This window comes from Diadema setosum, chromosome 18, assembly GCF_964275005.1.
Source record: "Diadema setosum chromosome 18, eeDiaSeto1, whole genome shotgun sequence".
Taxonomy (NCBI): Eukaryota; Metazoa; Echinodermata; class Echinoidea; order Diadematoida; family Diadematidae; genus Diadema; species Diadema setosum.
Window position 1 is genome coordinate 34,399,083 of NC_092702.1, and position 19,049 is coordinate 34,418,131.

The 19,049-nt window shown below is 37.6% G+C and overlaps 1 protein-coding gene across 1 annotated transcript in view; it reads left to right on the plus strand.

Annotated features, from left to right (window-relative positions):
- Window positions 1-970: 970 nt before the first annotated feature.
- Window positions 971-19,049, plus strand: part of LOC140241857 (proton-coupled amino acid transporter 1-like) — a 42,322-nt gene continuing 24,243 nt past the window's right edge. The window contains exons 1-3 of the mRNA XM_072321608.1: window positions 971-1,042; window positions 3,705-3,821; window positions 10,427-10,541. Coding sequence (XP_072177709.1) covers window positions 3,763-3,821; window positions 10,427-10,541 — 174 coding nt within the window. The 5' untranslated portion in view covers window positions 971-1,042; window positions 3,705-3,762. The remainder of the gene's footprint in view (window positions 1,043-3,704; window positions 3,822-10,426; window positions 10,542-19,049) is intronic.

Here is a 19,049-nt window from a genome sequence, read left to right on the forward strand (position 1 = left end):
GTTTACATAATTGTGAGATAAAATTGTGACTGCCAGCCAGTTTGCACGCCATTTTGCATTTTAGGAAGAGCTCGAGCGGTTTAATCTGGACATGCGTGCGTCAACATCTCTTAATATTTATTTCATTGAGTTCTTTATAAATGTTTCGAAACATAGACACTTAAATTCTGTATTGGGTTGCCTATTTGAAATATTTCAGAAAATGGCGGCAATTTTGGATGCCATCTTGGATTACGGTACTTATGTCCGTCAACATCTCTTAATATATATTTTATTGAGTTCTTCATCCTTCAAAACATATATTTACACATTTAAATTTTGTATTAGGGTTACCTGGCTGGAAAGTTATAAGAATTTCAAAATATGGCGGCCATTTTGGATGCCATCTTGGATTACGGTACTTATGTCCGTCAACATCTCTTAATATGTATTTTATTGAGTTCTTCATCCTTCAAAACATATATTTACACATTTAAATTTTGTATTAGGGTTACCTGGCTGGAAAGTTATAAGAATTTCAAAATATGGCGGCCATTTTGGACGCCATCTTGGATTACCGTACTCGCGTGTATCAAAATCTCTTGATATGTGTTTTATTGAGTTCTTCATGCTTCAAAACATATATTTAGACATTTAAATTTTGTATTTTGGTTCTCTGGTTGAAAAGTTATAAGAATTTCTGGAAATGGCGGCCATTTTGGACGCCATCTTGGATTGCGGAAAACGCTCAAAGAGGATTTATGAGGACTTTTAGTATGTTATTCTAGACATTTTTCTGGACCTATCCTGAAAAAATCAGCTTGTTACCAAAAATGTCCAGGTTTAAGCCTTTTTTGACCTAATGCTCTTGGACTATATTGTTTACATTCTGAGTCAATTTTACGACAGTTCAACCCACGCCGCGCCGCCCGTAGTCTGTATACAGTACATGTACTGTACATCGCGTGGAAATTTACCGGTACTCAGATAGATCTGAACACGAACACTAGTGCAGGCGTGAGACGGGACGGCGGGAGCTTGAGTGTCTTTCGGTACAGATTAGGTAAGTAATACAAGGACTTTTAAATTGATTTCATTACTGATGAATGATATCAACATGTTCATAGTATCGATATCGTTTATATTGTTCATATTGTTAGTGACTGTCTTTCAAAACCGTGAAATAGCGACTGCCTTGCCTTGCAGTAAAATTGCTTTCCGCACCTCGAAAATGATCATCAGCCATACCATACGGATTACGGGGAAGTGCAGGCCAAGCGCACGGCCAGCGCAGCGCGCTGTTCGATCTCGGCGTCGCCGTACCCACGGGACGTCTCCCATTTGAGTGCTCGATTGATGGCTCGACAGACTTTTAGTTTTAGAATCAGCAATGCTAGATGCAAGGCATCCTTCCAACATTTCGACTTCCTGCAACACATACTAGTTCTTTTTCCCACCAATTCCATGACATTTGTCTAAGAGAACGTGAATCATGTCGGTTCATCTATTCATATGAAAGGTAGAAATCAGTCCGGGAAATCCGCTCATGAGGGGGGCTTCGTCTCACAAGGCACTCTCTCACTCATGAGCACCTAGACTTCTATGGGGTATTCAAGAGGGTCCCTCCCTGCAGTGCTCATGAGGCCTCCTCTTCACTTCTCATCCATCTCATACTATACGAGCTGAAATTTTCGCGTAGAGATATTTTCGAGAATCGCTGCTTTGAGGACATTTTCGCGTGTTGTTAATTTTGCGGTTGCGAGGGTCTATACTGAACTTACATGTAGTTATTCGCGCGTTGTTATTTTCGCGGTTCAAAGGCGATTCGCGAAATTCGCGAAAATAAAACCACCGTGAAAATTTCAGCTTGTACAGTATCTGATATATAAATGGTCGCAATTTTGCACTGTGATTTTTTTTTTTTTTACATCGTACACATGTCCACTCTCCATGCATGATGAGAAGAAGAAAAAAATTCTATCTATAATTATAGATCTACCATACTTGCGGTATGCCACCACACTACAATAAGAAATTCTCTATGTCTATGATCAGGACACCAGACCTTCACTGAGGTATTTTACATACAAAAACTCTTTTTGATGTGTATGAATAATAAGAAAAAAAACAGGAAAAGTCTGTGGTGACATAAGCCACGGTCACACTGCGTCACTGGCAATTTAATAGAGATCATGAAGTTTAAGATCGCAGTATTTTAAGATCTCAAAGTTTTGCCAGTGTGACTGCAAACTTTCTGCGATGCTTCCCACTACCAGGGATATTTGAATGCTTGCAACTGAAACTTCACAAAGTTTGTCATGTCTCCAGTCACCATCTGTTTGCAGCATCGATCGATGGATTTTGGGCGGTGCCTCAATGAGAAGCACATGTGCATTGTTTACATCACAGTCGTTAGCCGTGAGATGGCAAACTCTTTCTCCTTTCTTGTGCACTTGCATTGGTTACCCAAACTTAATAAGATCTTCGAGTTTGGCTGCCAGTGTGAACAGAGGACAAAAGAATGCAAAGACTTTGCAATATTAAACATCTTGATCTTTTGCCAGTGTGACCGCGGCTGCAGACTATATTTTTTAGTAATCTTTTATTTAATTTTCCACATCATAGAAAGCCAAAAGTGTGCTATGCTTCAGTTTATTTACATTATACTGGCATGAAAAGTAGTATAACTCTGGAATTTAAAGTTTTAGATATTCACTCTGAAGAGCTAGAGATCATCAACCAGCAGTTCCAAGAGACTTCAGTACAATTGTATCATCAATGAAAGAGGTTATAAAAAGTGCATACAGTCTTGTACAGGAATGCCGTCAGCATACACTACATACATGTATGCAATACAACATACTTTTCACTGGGTTTATATTTTTAAGAATTTTATGATTAGCATGCTATGCACAAATTAACACACAAATATACTCTGATTCCAACATGACTGCAATGTACATTTCTCTGTTCATTAATGTGCTCAGCTATCACAAATTACAACACTTGTGAAATTGTCAGGAAGTCCCGAGTCACAGCAAATTTTACCTTCTATATGGCGTGTCCACGTCCAGTAATCAAAATCATACCTTGTTTTAAGATCAGGGGCAGAAATAGAAGGCAGAGTGAACTGTTACTGGCCCAAAACAAATGGACCCTTGAGGCATGCCATATGTCCAAGGGTCGCATGCTTGGCAACCAGCTGCTGGTCAGATAAGACCCAATACTCTGAAGGACAATGTCAATGACATAAAGGATTATGAGTGGTTTAAGTAACTTGAACTGATCTGTGCTTCCATCCCTTTATAATTGTGCCTTGTGGGATGGTATTAATGCTGTCTCCTTAAAGCTACTAAGTACTAGGGGCACCGTATAATATGCTATGGTATGTATGCCTACGTGTATGGTGGTGGCTTTATTTTCATGAATTTTGCATACATTTTCAACTGATAATTTGTCAATTGCTATAATTATATCCTGTATTTAGATGTGGCTGTACTGTTAGTCTGTCCCATTTTTAGACACTGAATAAACTGTCAGTAATATTTGCATTTTCTTACAGCTACAATTTAGCAAAATTGTCCTGACTCTAATTTTGATGTAGAAATGGAGTGTATCCTCTTCTCTCTGCCATGTAAACTGTATGGAAAACACATACATGAAGAATTCTGTCCCTGTTTTCAGCAGTATTATTGTGTACATTTGTTTCCTCATTTACTGGACAGACGGTGTACTGAAATAGATGCTGGAACGTGAGTGAGCTGACGATACCCAGGATTCAGGATGGCAGGAGGATATATAGTGCGGTCAACACGTGCTGGTAGCGATCCAAATCAGAGCAGGTAACGTCTTCGTCATAATCTCTCCTTCATTTTTGTAGTTATCAATCCATGCAACTGAAGTTTGTGGACCCTAATTGTCTGTTTGTTTGCTTGTTTCTTTCTTTGATGTGTTTTGTATTTTAACTACCGGTATTGGTCAGATTACTTCAGATGATTTGATGGGGATCATACATAGTAGACCAACATGCATTTACTGCAATGAAATAGAGATTTTTTTTTTTCATTTTCAGTTATTTACAAATTTACAGGTAAATATATTTTTACATCCACCAAATAGATTATGTTTTTTCCCCACATTTGTTTGTTCGTCTGGCTGTCTGTTTGCAAAATAACTCAAAAGGTTGTTTACTGATTTGGATGAAATTTACAGGAAAAGGTGATAATGACACAAGGAACAGATGATTAAATTTAGGTACTGTAATGATCCGCATCACCATCTGGACCCTGGAATTTTTTATCTTTTTTATTTTTATTTTTTATTTTTTTTTTGGGGGGGGGATGATACAGTATTTGAAGGCGTCTTTATCATCAATTAGCCTGTAGGGCCTATAAAGCAGGGAATGCAAACTTCATTTATTTTGAGGTGTTGGTTATGCAGGCAGAGAAACCAGAAAGGATTCTTTATCAATATCAATGGGAAACAGGGTCATTTTTAGGATGATCAGTAATGTTGAAATGAGCTGATTGGTAGAGACTTGCACTCTCTGATTGCTTTTCTAGAATTGTTTTTGTGCATGCAACATTCAAATATAGGTTTTCCCGTTCATTTTCAAACTTTTTTCATTCACATTGATATATTTATGGTTCAATTTCGTCCCGAGAGATCTGGAATATGCCAATCCCAATTTCAAATTCGTCTTTTATCGATCATTTTCGAACAAAGTCTATTCAATTTTAATAGCCATTTGTCACACATTTTCGTCATTTACAATTCAAATTCGTCCGTCACACTCGCTGCACTCATGACAGCAAAAGCACTTTCGTCTTTTGGCAATCATACTCGTCAAATTTTCCTTCAAATTTGTCTCATATCTTTTCTTTTGTGATTTCTTGGTTGTTTAATTTTTCGTACAACCGTTCACTTTTTCCACATTTAGGAGTAACATACAACACACATGTGTACGGTACCCCCGCAACAACACACAAAAACCACAAACATGCACACACACACACACACACAGACACACCCTTCTCACAGAACACACGAAAACAAATATTGTGTACTGTCAAACAAACGAAAACAGTGATCCACGATTTCCAGACAATTTCACATGTGTGTAGAGTTTAAGCCCATTTTAATGTATATAAAAAGACAGCAATTTTTTTTTTTTGCTGTTAATCATTTTGAATAAAGTTTGTTTCATGCAATAACATAAAATCAGGAAGTAAAAGAGCTCAAGTCCAAAAGTTTTCACAACATGATTAAAGATTGCCTTTACTGTATTTAATGTTCTCTGACTGCCGTTTATCCTTCAATCTCCTGTGTGTGTGTATATATTATATATTGTCAAGCAAACGGTTTACAAGTGTAGGAATAATGTCTACTGATCCCAATACCGGGAGAAAGTGAGGTAATGTAGGCTTAGAATAATAGTTCACCCTCACACTAAAAGACCAATGCTATCCGACGAATTTGTTTGAAAAAATCATGAAATTGTGTGAACAAAGACGAATTTGATTCTTACATTCTCCAGTCGAGGGGCGGCGGGAACGAATTTCAATGACAATCGACGATTTTGATTGCGATGTCTTTGAAAATGGTTGACGAAAAACAAATTACGATGACGATTGACAAAATTGAAGTTAGGATTTGCATTCTGTGAGTTTCTCGGGACGAATTTGAAAGAAAAGTCTTTGGAATTGAATTTTAAAAGTGCGAAAATGGACGGGAAAACCTATTCTACACATACAGCTGAGAGCAAATGGGTTGTATCGTTTGAGAACCAGAAGGGCATTATCACATTTTTTTTTTTTTTTGGGGGGGGGGGGTATACTGTACATTGAGTTGTTGATAACATCTTGTAAAGCTTGATCTCCTCTGCATTATGGTGTCAATGTTGAATTATTTTCATTTTCAGTAAAATGTTATAAATGGAAACCGCAAGGGCAATATTATCCCTGATATTTGGACAATGCTCATAGATCTACCTACTTTTGAAAAAGTAAACTTGTTTTCATGAAAACGGATTGTTTTGTCTTTGTTTACACTCAGATCTTAGAATGCGATAGCGCCCTTATGGTTCTCAGCTGATGATTTGAGCTCACTGTAGGACTCCATGTAAAACAACCTACAATGTATTTACAGCAAACATATTTACATCACCTCTCTGGCTACACTCTGTGTTCTCTGCACTTTTGCCTTGTGTCAGTTCGTTCCAGTAAAAAAAAAAAGAAAAAAAAAAGAAAAAAAGAAACACACACACTCACACACACACACAAAATAAAGAAAAAATGACAAATGCATTTTATGTTGAACTTCCATCTAGACAATAATTGATGAAGGTCATTTGACTACAGTAGATGTTTTGGAAGGTTTGGATTGTTGATTCAGAAAACATTTCTCTATTGCTCCATTACTCCAGGTTGTTCACATTCGCACTGACATTATATGCTCCTGGTGAATTCTTTATGTTTTCATTACAGCAGCCCTGCTCGGTTAACCATTAAATGTCTCTTTAGTTTTAGTTTCTGGTATTCATAAAGTCTATTCTATTGTCTCATGCCTGAATCACACTTGATGCTGATGAGCCTGTATTCAGAACTCCATGATACTGAGAAAAACTGAAGTACCAACCTAGGTAATAGAAAGCTTGAATTATACCAGTTGCTCAATTGTGAATGTGTTCAATTTTATGTATGACTATGTAGGTTACAAGTGTCTAAGGGAATAGTGACCTTGCAATTCATTGAGGTTTCTTACCTCAGTAAATAATTTATGTATCTCAGATTTTTGGTAATTCGAGGTACACATTCTGACTGTACGTCCACTTGTACATCAGGGGCAGATCCAGGAATTCCATAAAGGGGTGGCACAAAAATATTTCTGGTGCCACTTTCAATTTTAATCAGCTGACCAAAAAAAAAAAAAATGTGCGTGTGCAATTTTTCTGTTTCTCTTGCAACTTTCGAGTTTCATCGCTTGACGAGCAAAAAAGAAAGAAACTTATAGGCTTATTGCTCATTTTTCGGGTGCCACTACAAGTACAATAGAAAGTTAAGGGGGGGGGGGAAGCATAGCCCCCTTTCATTTTTTTCCTTTTTGTCTTTTTTACTTAAAGAAAAATTTAAGTATGTGTTTGTTTGTTTGTTTCCCTGACTGTAAATACAAGCTGATTTGTTATTTTAACCTTACTGGATGCAGTAGAACTATTGATGCAATACATACATTGTATGATATTTTATAGTGTAATGATACTGTATGAAATGATCGATATTGATCACTGACATTGTATGCTTCATGTGTATAATGGCAATGTACAGAAATGTGGTGTTTTGCTGCATATGAATGATACCGATACTTTTTTTGATCTTATTGTAAGAACCCAGAAATATGAGAAATTTGTGTAGATAAGAGCTTATTTGTAATCAGGCAAGTACTGTACCTGTACATGTACAAAGTACAGCAGAGTGGGTATGATTATTCAGATATGTTTGATTATGTGCATCATTTTTTTTTTTTTTCTGACCAGTGTCATGATTATGTATGTGCCAACTTTATTTAGAGACTGAATATTTTACACTAACAACACTACAGCAAGCAAGCAAGCAAAACAAACAAAAAACACATAAACAAAAACTAGAAAAGCACTCTGAGAGCGCAGACCTCCGCCAAGCATGCAGCTTATTTCCACCACACTGATCTTGTTCTTCCATAGAGATATTACTGATTTCCACCCATACGTACATATTATATGCAGCACTGTGTGCTAAAAGTCGCTCCATTTCCCAATATAGAAGTCTTTGTTACGTCATAAACCCTCAGCTGTATGGCGCGCCTCTCCCTAGCAGAAACTAGACCACACGCTTTAGTGCGCGCATGCAAACCTCAAATACACGCCGCCTGAACTCCCTACGTTGTAGTTCATTGACCCTACACATTGTACTTGCCAAAATATAAAAAATCCTTCATAAATTCCCCAAAAATTCTCAGATCACTACCAAAAGTTAATCATTTGTTACTTGTGTCATTCTCAACCTTTCCTGCAAGTTTCATCTCATTCCGTTCACTACTTTTTGAGTTATTTTGCACACGGACAAACAAATGAACGAACAAACCAACGGTAATGAAAACATATCCTCCTCCCTTGGCGGAGGTAACTAGGAAGAATGTAGTGGGCTGCAGCAAAGTGCATTTAAAGTTCTTACCAGGCAAACAGGTACAATAGAAATAGGATTCTGGATTTAAAACTTTTGATTAGCAATCATGCTTGTACACAATACAATCTGCCCAGATTAATGAGCAGGAACAATGACTGCAAACTGATAGCAAGAACAAGTGAATGTATCACATTACCAATAATGTGCTAGCAGGCTATTAAGTATTTGAACCATAACAATTTACTTTAAAGGGAAAATCCAGTTGTGAGATTGTGTTGGCTTTAAAATTTGCAAGAACAGTACAGTCATACTAACAGAAAATGCCAGTTGTCAGTATCAACAGTCCCCCCCCCAAAAAAAAAAAAAAAGAAAATGAAAAAAAGAAAATGAAAATAGGAAAGTTATGACATTTCTTTTTTATCATTTTTTCAAAGAGTGTTATTGGTTGGGATTCATGTGCAAAGTCAACAGTACTTGTTACTGTCAAAGTGGAAATTTTTGTGGTGGTGAAATTTGCAACCAGACGCTCGCGCGAAAATAAAAGCACGCAAATATTTTTGCATGACATACAGTATGTTCCCGTTGTTAATGTCCTGATTCTATGGAATTGACCACGAGAAATTCATCTTACCCAGCTAAGCACGAGAAATTACTCGTGCAAAAATATCAATTTTACGGATTGCCTTGTGCTGTTCATGCAATACGCTATTGTAGAGGGGTTATCTTTTTACAGTGTCCTTGTCTATTAGGAGTTTCAATCTTTAATAATTCATACGAGAATGACAGTAATGAACTAGATGTAATTAATACACATCATGTTTCTGGTTTCCTAGTCTTACTACACAATTCATGGAGGTTAATAGCCTAATTGGTATTATGGGATTACACATGCAGCCGACCGAAACAAAATCAGCTGTAGTCTTTATGGATCTGTCATGGGGTCTGTAGGTGATAACATTTCATACATGTAATCTGCATTCATAACATGAATGACATTTAATACATCTGTATCCATTTATTGTTAGTTTTAGACATTATGCGCTTATAGGGGTGGAATAGTATTGGTGGAGATGAGTATTGGGCTTTAAATTTTTACGAGATACCAAGGAACTTTATAAAATAATACAGAGCATACCATTCTAAGAGGAATTGAGACATCCCAAAATAAAGGAACACTGAGTGATCCTAATAAAAGATGGGTCCCACCTTTTATTAGGATTGCTCTATTTTGGACATCTCAACCATTTAAAGACCAATTTTCATCAAATAAACTTTGAATCCCCCCCCCCCCCTTTTTTAATTAGGACCTACATACTCTTTCATATTTCATAAGAAGTTTCTCATTATCTCACCAAAAAAAAAAAAAAAAAATGTCAGAAACCTGAAATTAGGTCTTAACCAAAGCTATACATGTAGGATACCTTTAACTCTTGGCAGCATGTCTAGAGATGATGATATTTTTAAAAGCACTGACAAAGAAAAAGGATGATAATCTACTGTGTGAAGCCATAAAATTTGCTAAAAACAGGCTGAAAAGGTTTAATGTGATGTATTGTTCTTATACCAAGTGAAAGCTTTTGATATGTGAAGTGATATCCATACATTTGTATGTAAATTATGTAGTGCCTGCTAAAGGAACAACTACATGTGTACACATACGATTGTACCCTGAAAGCTGAAGAATAGCCTACTGAAGATAATAAAAAAATGGGAGGGTTAGGGAAATTGGTCTGATTTGTTTTGGGTATTGTCATTTCATATAAGTACAGTATACAGTATATAAGATCTGTTGAGAGTTGCTGAAGAACTTGTTCATTGGTGTGTGGGCATACAAGTGTAATACATTTTACTCTTTGCTGCAACTTTTTATCAAATACTGGATATTTGGGGCTGTGTAAGGAATAGTTTCCTTTTTAATCAATATCTTGCTGTATGCAAAAGCAAAATTTTAAGTTTTCCCTGCCTTACAGCTGTACTAATAGTTTTTAAATTGTCAATGTATTTTTCTAGTGGTGAAGATACAAACAAATCAAAAGTGCTTAGTATAACAGTTAATGTCAATCCCAAATTGCAGACAATAGAACCACATCAAAAAAAAAAAAAAAACAAGCAAACATGGGGATGAATGTGGAACAATGTGGCATAATAAAAGTACAGCTTCACTAACAAAACTGGTTTGTCATGCAACAAAGCGGCAGATTATCTTCATATTTTGTTTTTCATTATTACATTTAATCATTGTATATCATTTCTGCTTCATATCATTATCTATCTATCTCCCTTTCCAGGTCCTTTTCATCAAAGTGTTGGCAGCTCCTCCTGGACAATGCAAACATTTTCAAGGCCTTCGTCGGAACTAACTTCCTCATGGTTTCGTTCGCCCTCAGCATGAGTGGCCTTTACGTAAGTCTCTGAAACTTTGTGCCCTGACCATGTAGAGGGAATATAGGCTGCTCTTATCTAAACATTTTCTGAGGCAGAATCGTGCTCCTAAACGCGTTCGAGGCATTTTGAGGGGTTAGCAACTGTGTTTTCAAACGCGTTTAGAAATGGTGTTTTAAAATGCCTTTCAAAGGGCGTTTTGAAACGCGTTTGAGACCACAGTCGTCGTTCTGTGAGCAGGTAACGCAATGCCGTTTTGAAACGTGTTTATTTCTCAAGGTCAAATCCCAGCTGTTTCCTGTTGTGCTCTCTACCCATTATTTTGTGTGTGACTGATGAGGCATGTTTGCTGGTATGCAGTTGACGTTTACTTCCCAGGTCGAACGGCGCAAAGTTGCTGCGCAGTGACAACACTCGAATCGAGATTGTATGTTGATTAGATAAACGTGGCACCCCCAGAATAACGTTCCAAGCCACGTTCACAAACGCCATTCCAAAGACGTTTTGAAACGTGATTCTCTTTCTCAAGTTAGATAAACACAGCCATAGAAACATGCAGTGGGAGCATAGGAGAGGTGGTAGAACTGAGCCAAAAAGTTCTCCTTTTTCTTTAATAGAATGTTTCTTTTCCATTAGTTGTGGGCATCAAGTTTCACACATAAAAAGGGAAATAAGGATAACATTAATATTAGAGCCTTTTCTCAGTGTGCAATCAAGTGCCTTGGGCGCACCTGGTAAACTAGGGACTGCGAGCGACGGAGAGCGACACTCAGCGACGGGGACTTCTTGCGAGAACAATGAAGTGCGTCGCAGTATGTTTTTACTCCGTCGCTAAGCGTCGGTCCAAGCATTACGCGCCATTATTTTGATGATACCGCGACGCTTGCCGACGCTTGCTGACACTTGCCGACACCCTCAAAAGAAGCTGTTGATTATTTCTATGTTGCGTGACCTCCGCTCACGCAAGTGTTCGTTTTATTATAGTGCCGACGTTTCGGGACACGGCGCTTGAGATGTAGCGAGATTTCTGAATGGTCACGGCCAGTGCTCAAACTGAATAGCGAGCGACGTGTTCAGACGCACCTCTCCTGATTACAAATGATGCTCGTGATAGCCCGACGATGAGCGACGTGTCCAGACGCTTTCCTTTGTCTCAACATTGATTATGAGTTGATTTGCGTTTCGTTTGGCTATAAGATGGTGAAAAGAAGACGTAATTATGGGGTGTGATCTCACTGAACGGAGAACACTTTGAAAGCAGCGATCGAAGATGGTTTATGAAAACACATGTAGGTCTACACTCATACGCGAATGTATGCCTTAATTAGGCAGCTCCATACATGTAAAATTTTGCATGCATGAGGTGAGATCTTTTTTTATCTGTCAAGTGACTCAAGAAATGAATACAGTGTATTACGAAGTCGTCCTATTTCTCCCGTAGGAAAAAGTCAGATGTTTGCCTTTACTTTTGGAAATGAACAACGGCAACAATCGGCTCCGCAAGATGCTAAAATTAATGTCAGATGTTTCATTTTAATTTTGGAAATGAATAATGGTAATATTCGTATGATACTAAAATAAACGTCGGATGTTTGTTTATACTTTTGGAAATGAATAACAGTAAGATTCAGCTCCATACGGTGCTAAAATTGATGTCAGATATTTGATTTTGCGATCGGAAATGCATAAGGATAACATTTGGCTCCGGAAGATGCTAAAATAAATGTCGAATGTTTGCTTTGACTTTCGGAAATGATTAACAATAATATTCAACTCCGTACGATGATAAAATAAACGCCGCATGTTTGCTTTCACTTTCGAAAGTAGATAGCAACATTCGGCTCCAGAAGATGCTAAAATAACTATCACATGATTGCTTTTACGTTCAGAAGCGAATAGCAGTAATATTCTGCTCCATACGATGCTAAAATGTCGGATGTCTGCTTTTAAATTTCGAAATGAATAACAGTAACATTGATTCATTAAAATTGATGTTTGATGTTTGCTTTGACGTTCGGAAATGAATAATAATTATATTCAACTCCGTACGATGATAAAATAACTGTCTGATGTTTGCTTTTATGTTTGAAAGTAAATAGCAATAACATTCAGCTTCGGGAGACGCTATAAATGCCGGATGTTTACTTAAACGTTCGAAAGTAAATTAGCGATAACATTCAGCTCTGGAAGATGCTAAAGTAAATGTTGAATGATCCCTTTGACGTTTAGAAATGAATACCAATAATATTCAACTCCGTGTGATGGTGAAATAAATGCCGGATGTTTGCTTTAATGTTCGAAAGTAAATATCAATAACATTCAGCTCCGGAGGATGCTAAAATAAATGTCGAATGATCCCTTTGACGTTCGGAAATGAATAACAATAATATTCATTTCCGTACTATGATCAAATGAATGTCGGATGTTTGCTTTTACTTTCGAAAGTAAATAGCAATGACATTCGGCTCCGGAAGATGCTGAAATAAATGTCAGATGATTGCTTTTACGTTCGGAAGTGAATAGAAGTAACATTCTGCTCCATACGATGCCAAATAAATGTTGGATATTTGCTTTTACATTTCGAAATGAATAACAGTAACATTCAGCTGCGTTTGATGGGAAAGTAAATGTCTGATATCTGCCTTGACGTTAAAAATGAACAACAGTAGGCCCTACTATTCGGCTCCGTACGATGCTAAAATAATATTGTCAGATGATTCATTTCACTTTCGGAAGTGGACAGCAGCAAATAACATTCGGCTCCGTATGATAATGAAATAAATGTCGGATGTTTGTTTTTAAATTTGGAAATGAATACCAGTAATATTCTGCTCCGTATACGATGCTAAAATAATAAGAGATTGTTGCTTTTACATTTGGAAATGATTAACGGTATCAATCGGCTCAGTTAGATGCTAAAATAGATAGCGGATGTTTGCTTTCACGTTCGGAAATGAATAAGGATAACATTCAGCTCCCTAAAGACGCTAAAATTAATGTCAGTAGTTTGCTTTTACATTTGAAAATGATTAACGGTAATATTCGGCTCCGTAAGGTGCTAAAATACTAGTAAATGTTGCGTGATTGCTCCTACAATCGGAAATGAATAACGAAAACTTTCGGCTCTTTATAGCGCTAAAACGTTAATGTCGGATGTTGTAAATGTCTGCAAATGCTCCCATTTTCTCATTTCAAACGTAAGTTTTGACCACCTATATAGGCATCAACTTTTAACTAACTAACAGTGTGTGGGATTATTCCGAAGGTGCCTAGTCTGAAAACTCTTAATCCGGCACGAAAATTTATTTATTTATTTATTTATTTATTTATTTATTTATTTATTTATTTATCTATTAATTATTCATTTATCTTTTGAGTTTAACAACGTTGAGAATATCGACCCCCGTTTCGCTTTCGAGTCGACGATTCTTCAAAAAACGAAACTTTTTCCCCCTTCGTCAATTTGGGATTTACGAGCCTTCGGAATGACTGTAACTATGTTTATTTTTTTTTTTCAGTCGATTAGGGGATGGGGGGGGGGTAGTTCAGAAAATAAATATAGAAGGGAGTGAAAATCTTGAGGCAAGAAATACAAGTAAGTGAAATTCTCAGTTTCATATCGTTAATTTTTTTGCGTGATGTTTGTATTCTGGAAAGAGTCATAGCCCTACTTATTCCGTTGGTTCGTTCTTCCGAATCTTAGCCTTCGGAATAACGAACTCTAAGTAACGAACTGTAACTTTATATTTTGTTTTGTTTGTTTGTTTTTCAGTCGAGCAGTGGAGGGGGAAGGGTAATTCAGAAAAGAAATATATAGACGGCATCAGGGAAAATTTTGAGGCAAGAAATCAGTTTCTCAGTTTGACATTGTTAATTTCTTTGCGTGGTGGTTATTATTCCAAAAAGAGTCATGTATGATGATACTAGGTGTACTTATATTCCGCAAATTCCATGTTTGTTACTATAGTAATCTGAAAATGTATTAGGGGTTGTTAATCCGAACATTTTGTGACATTCCAAAGGTTCGTTAATCTGAAAATGGGAAATACGGTTCGTTAATCTGAAAACGAATAACGTGGTCAAAAATTTGTTTTGTTTTCGGATTAACAGCATTTAGAAAACCAAACCTTCCTTCGTTTTTGAATTGACGAATCTTCAAAACAGCAACACAGTTTTGTTGTTGCTTTTATTTTTTTTCGAATAACGAGACTTCGGAAATTGCAAACTTTCAAAGTAACGAACAGTTACGATTTTTTGTTAATCATTAAAGCGAGCAGTGGAGGATAATTCAGAAAAGAAATATAGACGGGAGGAATAATCTTTGATTGATGATGATGTTGGTCATGTTTCTGACTGTTAATAGAAAAAGGCTGAGTGATCCGAGTGATGGTGATGATAAGTTATTACTAATGCGAGTGTAAAAGACAGCTTGCTGAACATACTTCTTTCCCTTCCGGCCCATGAATGATGGGGAAAAAAAAACATACTCCTCACAACAAAAAGAACCACGTGCTAGCAACCTTCGTAAAGTTAAATCTAGACGTTCATTGCCAGCAAAGGGGAAAGAGATTGTGTATGCAGTCTCTGGCATTACGAGAAACTTGACACCCCACCCTTCTCCCCTCCTTGTGGAAATTTTCCACAAAACCAGGTGCCAGACCCAAGGTGCCAGACGAAAGAATGCGCGCACTGGAATAAACCGCGTGTACATAGCCTGGAAATATCGATCGAAGAACTAGCTCATGAGTTGTCATCGCAAAGATCGTGATTCTAATTATAGCCTTTCTTTTGACCGTTAGTAGAAATATCGAACAGTTTATTAATGTGTACTTAATTGAGTATTTCAATTGTTTACTGAACTACAAATTGTATAGGAAGGGATCTATTACTCACAGAAATATACGAAAGGCCTCGTATGCCCAGACAAATTCACTACGAGTATGTGATGCAGCCACTACCCGGTTAGACAGCAAAATCCTGACAATTTCACGCTCAAAACTACGTATTACTTTGGAAAGTTTGAAGGAACTTCACCTACGAACTGTGAAGTTATTTGGCTATCAACATTCGTTCGTTTTTGTTTGTTTTGTTTTTGTTTTTTCCTCTTTTAAAAGACATGATTTCTTCGTATGGAACGTAAACTGTTTAGCGAACATCGTTATGGCAGACTTTGTGATATCAGTCAGGGGAAAAGAAACTGGAATAGTTAAGATGTTTAGAATCCAATAAATAACATGAAAAGCCTGAAAAATAACACATGACTATGTTTTATAGTAAAGAACAACTGAATATACCCAACAATTTTTTGCATTGAAAGAAAGATATTATTCAGAGGGGTGAAGGTTCAGATGCGAGTTTCTTCACTTTGTCTCCCTCTACAAATTAAATTTGTTAAGATGGCAACTGCTGATCTGTACATCAACAAACATGTACATCGCGTACAGTAGCTCAGTACACGTAGTACTCGAGAATCTTTATAATCGTGCTGCTGGTATACAAGCTGGACGATACTATTACTAAGGCATACTGTCGTAATGTTTGTTTAGTCATTCTTTTTTTTTTTTTTTTTTGCGGACTAGCCAAAATTTAATCAGGGTAGTGATATGACAACAGTAAGTGAATAAAGACAATCTGAACTTATTCGTTGCCCTATTGTGATGTGGAGCGAGTTTTACCTTGCATTCTAAAAGGCGAATTTTCTTTCTGTTAGAAATCATGTAACTGATCTCTGCAATATTAATGTACGAGTAGGCCCTATAGCTTCTTACTTAGTGTAAACACGATTTCAGTCGATTTTGCTATTAACAGTTCAAGTTTTTGCGTTTGTAAACGGCATTCACTGGTGCTTGCTTGTTTGCTTGCTTGGTACATTTCTGTCATGCGGCTGGCAGTTCGTGACTTAAAATCTCCACTTCTCTTTTACGGTCAGCAACGATTTGATAAACAAATTCATAGGGTTCATCAACAAGATGGTACACATAACGTGATACAATGCGTATTCAGCACATTGGCGTGGTGGCATATAGAAAGTTAATGAACAAGCACTAATCTTTTTTTCTTTTTTTTTTCACGCATCGCACTGTGTCTTGCAAGGAAGGTGTCTCAATGACCCCTACACCACAGACTTTCAAGTACATTGTACAGAGTAACTTTGATCAAAGACAATGGCATTAAGGCTTGCCGATTTCAAAACAGAATGTCCACGCCATGCCTCGTGCGAACAAAAGACGGATTAGGAGGCAACTCATTCACTAACTACCCAGCCCTGTCGCTGCATAGAATTGCACTGCGTCTGGTCGGGCTTACTAGCAATTCCCTCAGAAGAAGGTGACGGGCACTCTCCACAGAACTCTTAAGAAGTTCTGTGGCACTCTCCCGTTTCGGGACAATTTTCACAACAATTTCAGATAATTTGTGACTGAAAAAAAAAAATCAATTTTGGGAATGAACTGGATGATGACACATTTGCTCCTGCAATAATTGTTCTTGCATGTATTTTGTGCATGTGAAAAAGCGTTCGAACTCTGTTTCCAGTGTACCGTGGAAACTCGATATAGGCATAGGAGATCCTGATATAACAAAATAATACCCGATATAACAAACTAATTTCTCCGGTCCCAACGAATTCATTTTCTGTTTTGTATTGTTTATTGTCTACTGATAAAGATTACATAGAACAAAATATGTCTGTCTCAAAAATCTCGTCATAGCGAGTTGCCACGTGTTGACTTTGTATAATTTTCGCGTGGTGTTCGGTGCTCCCAAATTGGCTTGTGCCGAAAGGGTGGGTTGGGTGGTGGCGCGTCGCGTTAATGGGAACACCACCCTTCGTCCAAAGCCCCCCCCCCCCCCGGTTTTGCCGAAAGGGTGCGTTGGGAGCGTTGGGTCGCGTCGCGTTGACTGGAACCCCACCCTTCGTCCAAAGCCCCCCCGGTTTTGCCGAAAGGGTGCGTTGGTACTTTTTCTCATGTAATAGAGTTTTGAATTCATATTTAACCTTCAAACAACCATTTCAAAGAGGCTATCGTCCGGATCGGTTTCTAAGCGCACAGGGAAGAGACGAAAGTTGGTCTAATTCCATTTTGTATTAAGCGCATTACAAATGTAATGTATTATTATTATTATTATTATTATTATTATTATTATTATTATTATCGGTCTACACTCTATTACCACTTGGTCTACAGCCAGTTGGTCTAATAGACTGTTTAATATCAGTTGGTCTAATAACCAGTTGGTCTAGTCATCATTTCGTCCAATTACTGTTTGGTCTAATTGTTATTTAGTTTAATTACTATTTGGTCTACATTCAATTCTTCTAATAATAGCCATTTGGTCTATTTTTGGTCTAACACCAATTTATATCATCAAATACCGATTTGGTCTATTATGAGTTGGTCTAATTCCATTTCGTCTAATCATCAAATGGTCTAAAATAAAACCAAATTATTTTGTCCAATATAAATTTGGTGTACACATCGTTAATTTTGGTCCATTGCCCAGTTGGTCTAGCCTCTGTCTATCATCATTTAGTCTACACCCATTTAGTCTAATAACCATTGATCTTATTGTCATTTGGTCTAATAACCAGCCTCCTGGTCTAATCAGGTACCATTTGGTCCAATCATCGTTTCGTCTATATGACCAACTCAACTGGGCTTTTTTTTTTTTTTTTTTTTTTTTTGGGGGGGGGGGGCTTTTTATTGATGTGTATACACCAAATTTATATTGGACAAATTTGGTTTTATTTTAGACAATTTGATGATTAGACGAAATGGAATTAGACCAACTCATAATAGACCAAAAATAGACCAGATGGCTATTATTAGACGAATTGACTGTAGACCAAATAGTAATTAAACCAAATAACAATTAGACCAAACAGTAATTGGATGAAATGATGACTAGACCAACTGGTTATTAGACCAACTGATATTGAACAGTCTATTAGACCAACTGGCTGTAAACTAGGTGGTAATAGAGTGTAAACCGATCAGGACGATAGCCTCTTTGAAATGGTTGTTTGAAGGTTAAATATGAATTCAAAACTCGTCTTTTAATATTACATGAGAAAAAGTACCAACGCACCCTTTCGGCAAAACCGGGGGGGGGGGGGGGGGGGGGGGCTTTGGACGAAGGGTGGGGTTCCAGTCAACGCGACGCGACCCAACGCTCCCAACGCACCCTTTTGGCAAAACCGGGGGGGCTTTGGACGAAGGGTGGTGTTCCCATTAACGCGACGCGCCACCACCCAACCCACCCTTTCGGCACAAGCCTCCCAGATTCGGGGCTTACTTCGTTCCTTCGGGTGTTCGCGTTCGCGTCGGGTGGTCGCGTTACCCGACATTTCGCAGATTAGGTGCCCTAATCTACGAAGGGTCGGGTAAGGATGGGTAAAATAATTACAATTTAATACAGATAATCCTTGACATAAGGCTGATCGTTTAACGCGACTATACGTAAAAAAGTGTCATTCAAGTGACGAAGTATCGGGTGAATCAGGGACGGCGAAACCAGTGAATAAATCAA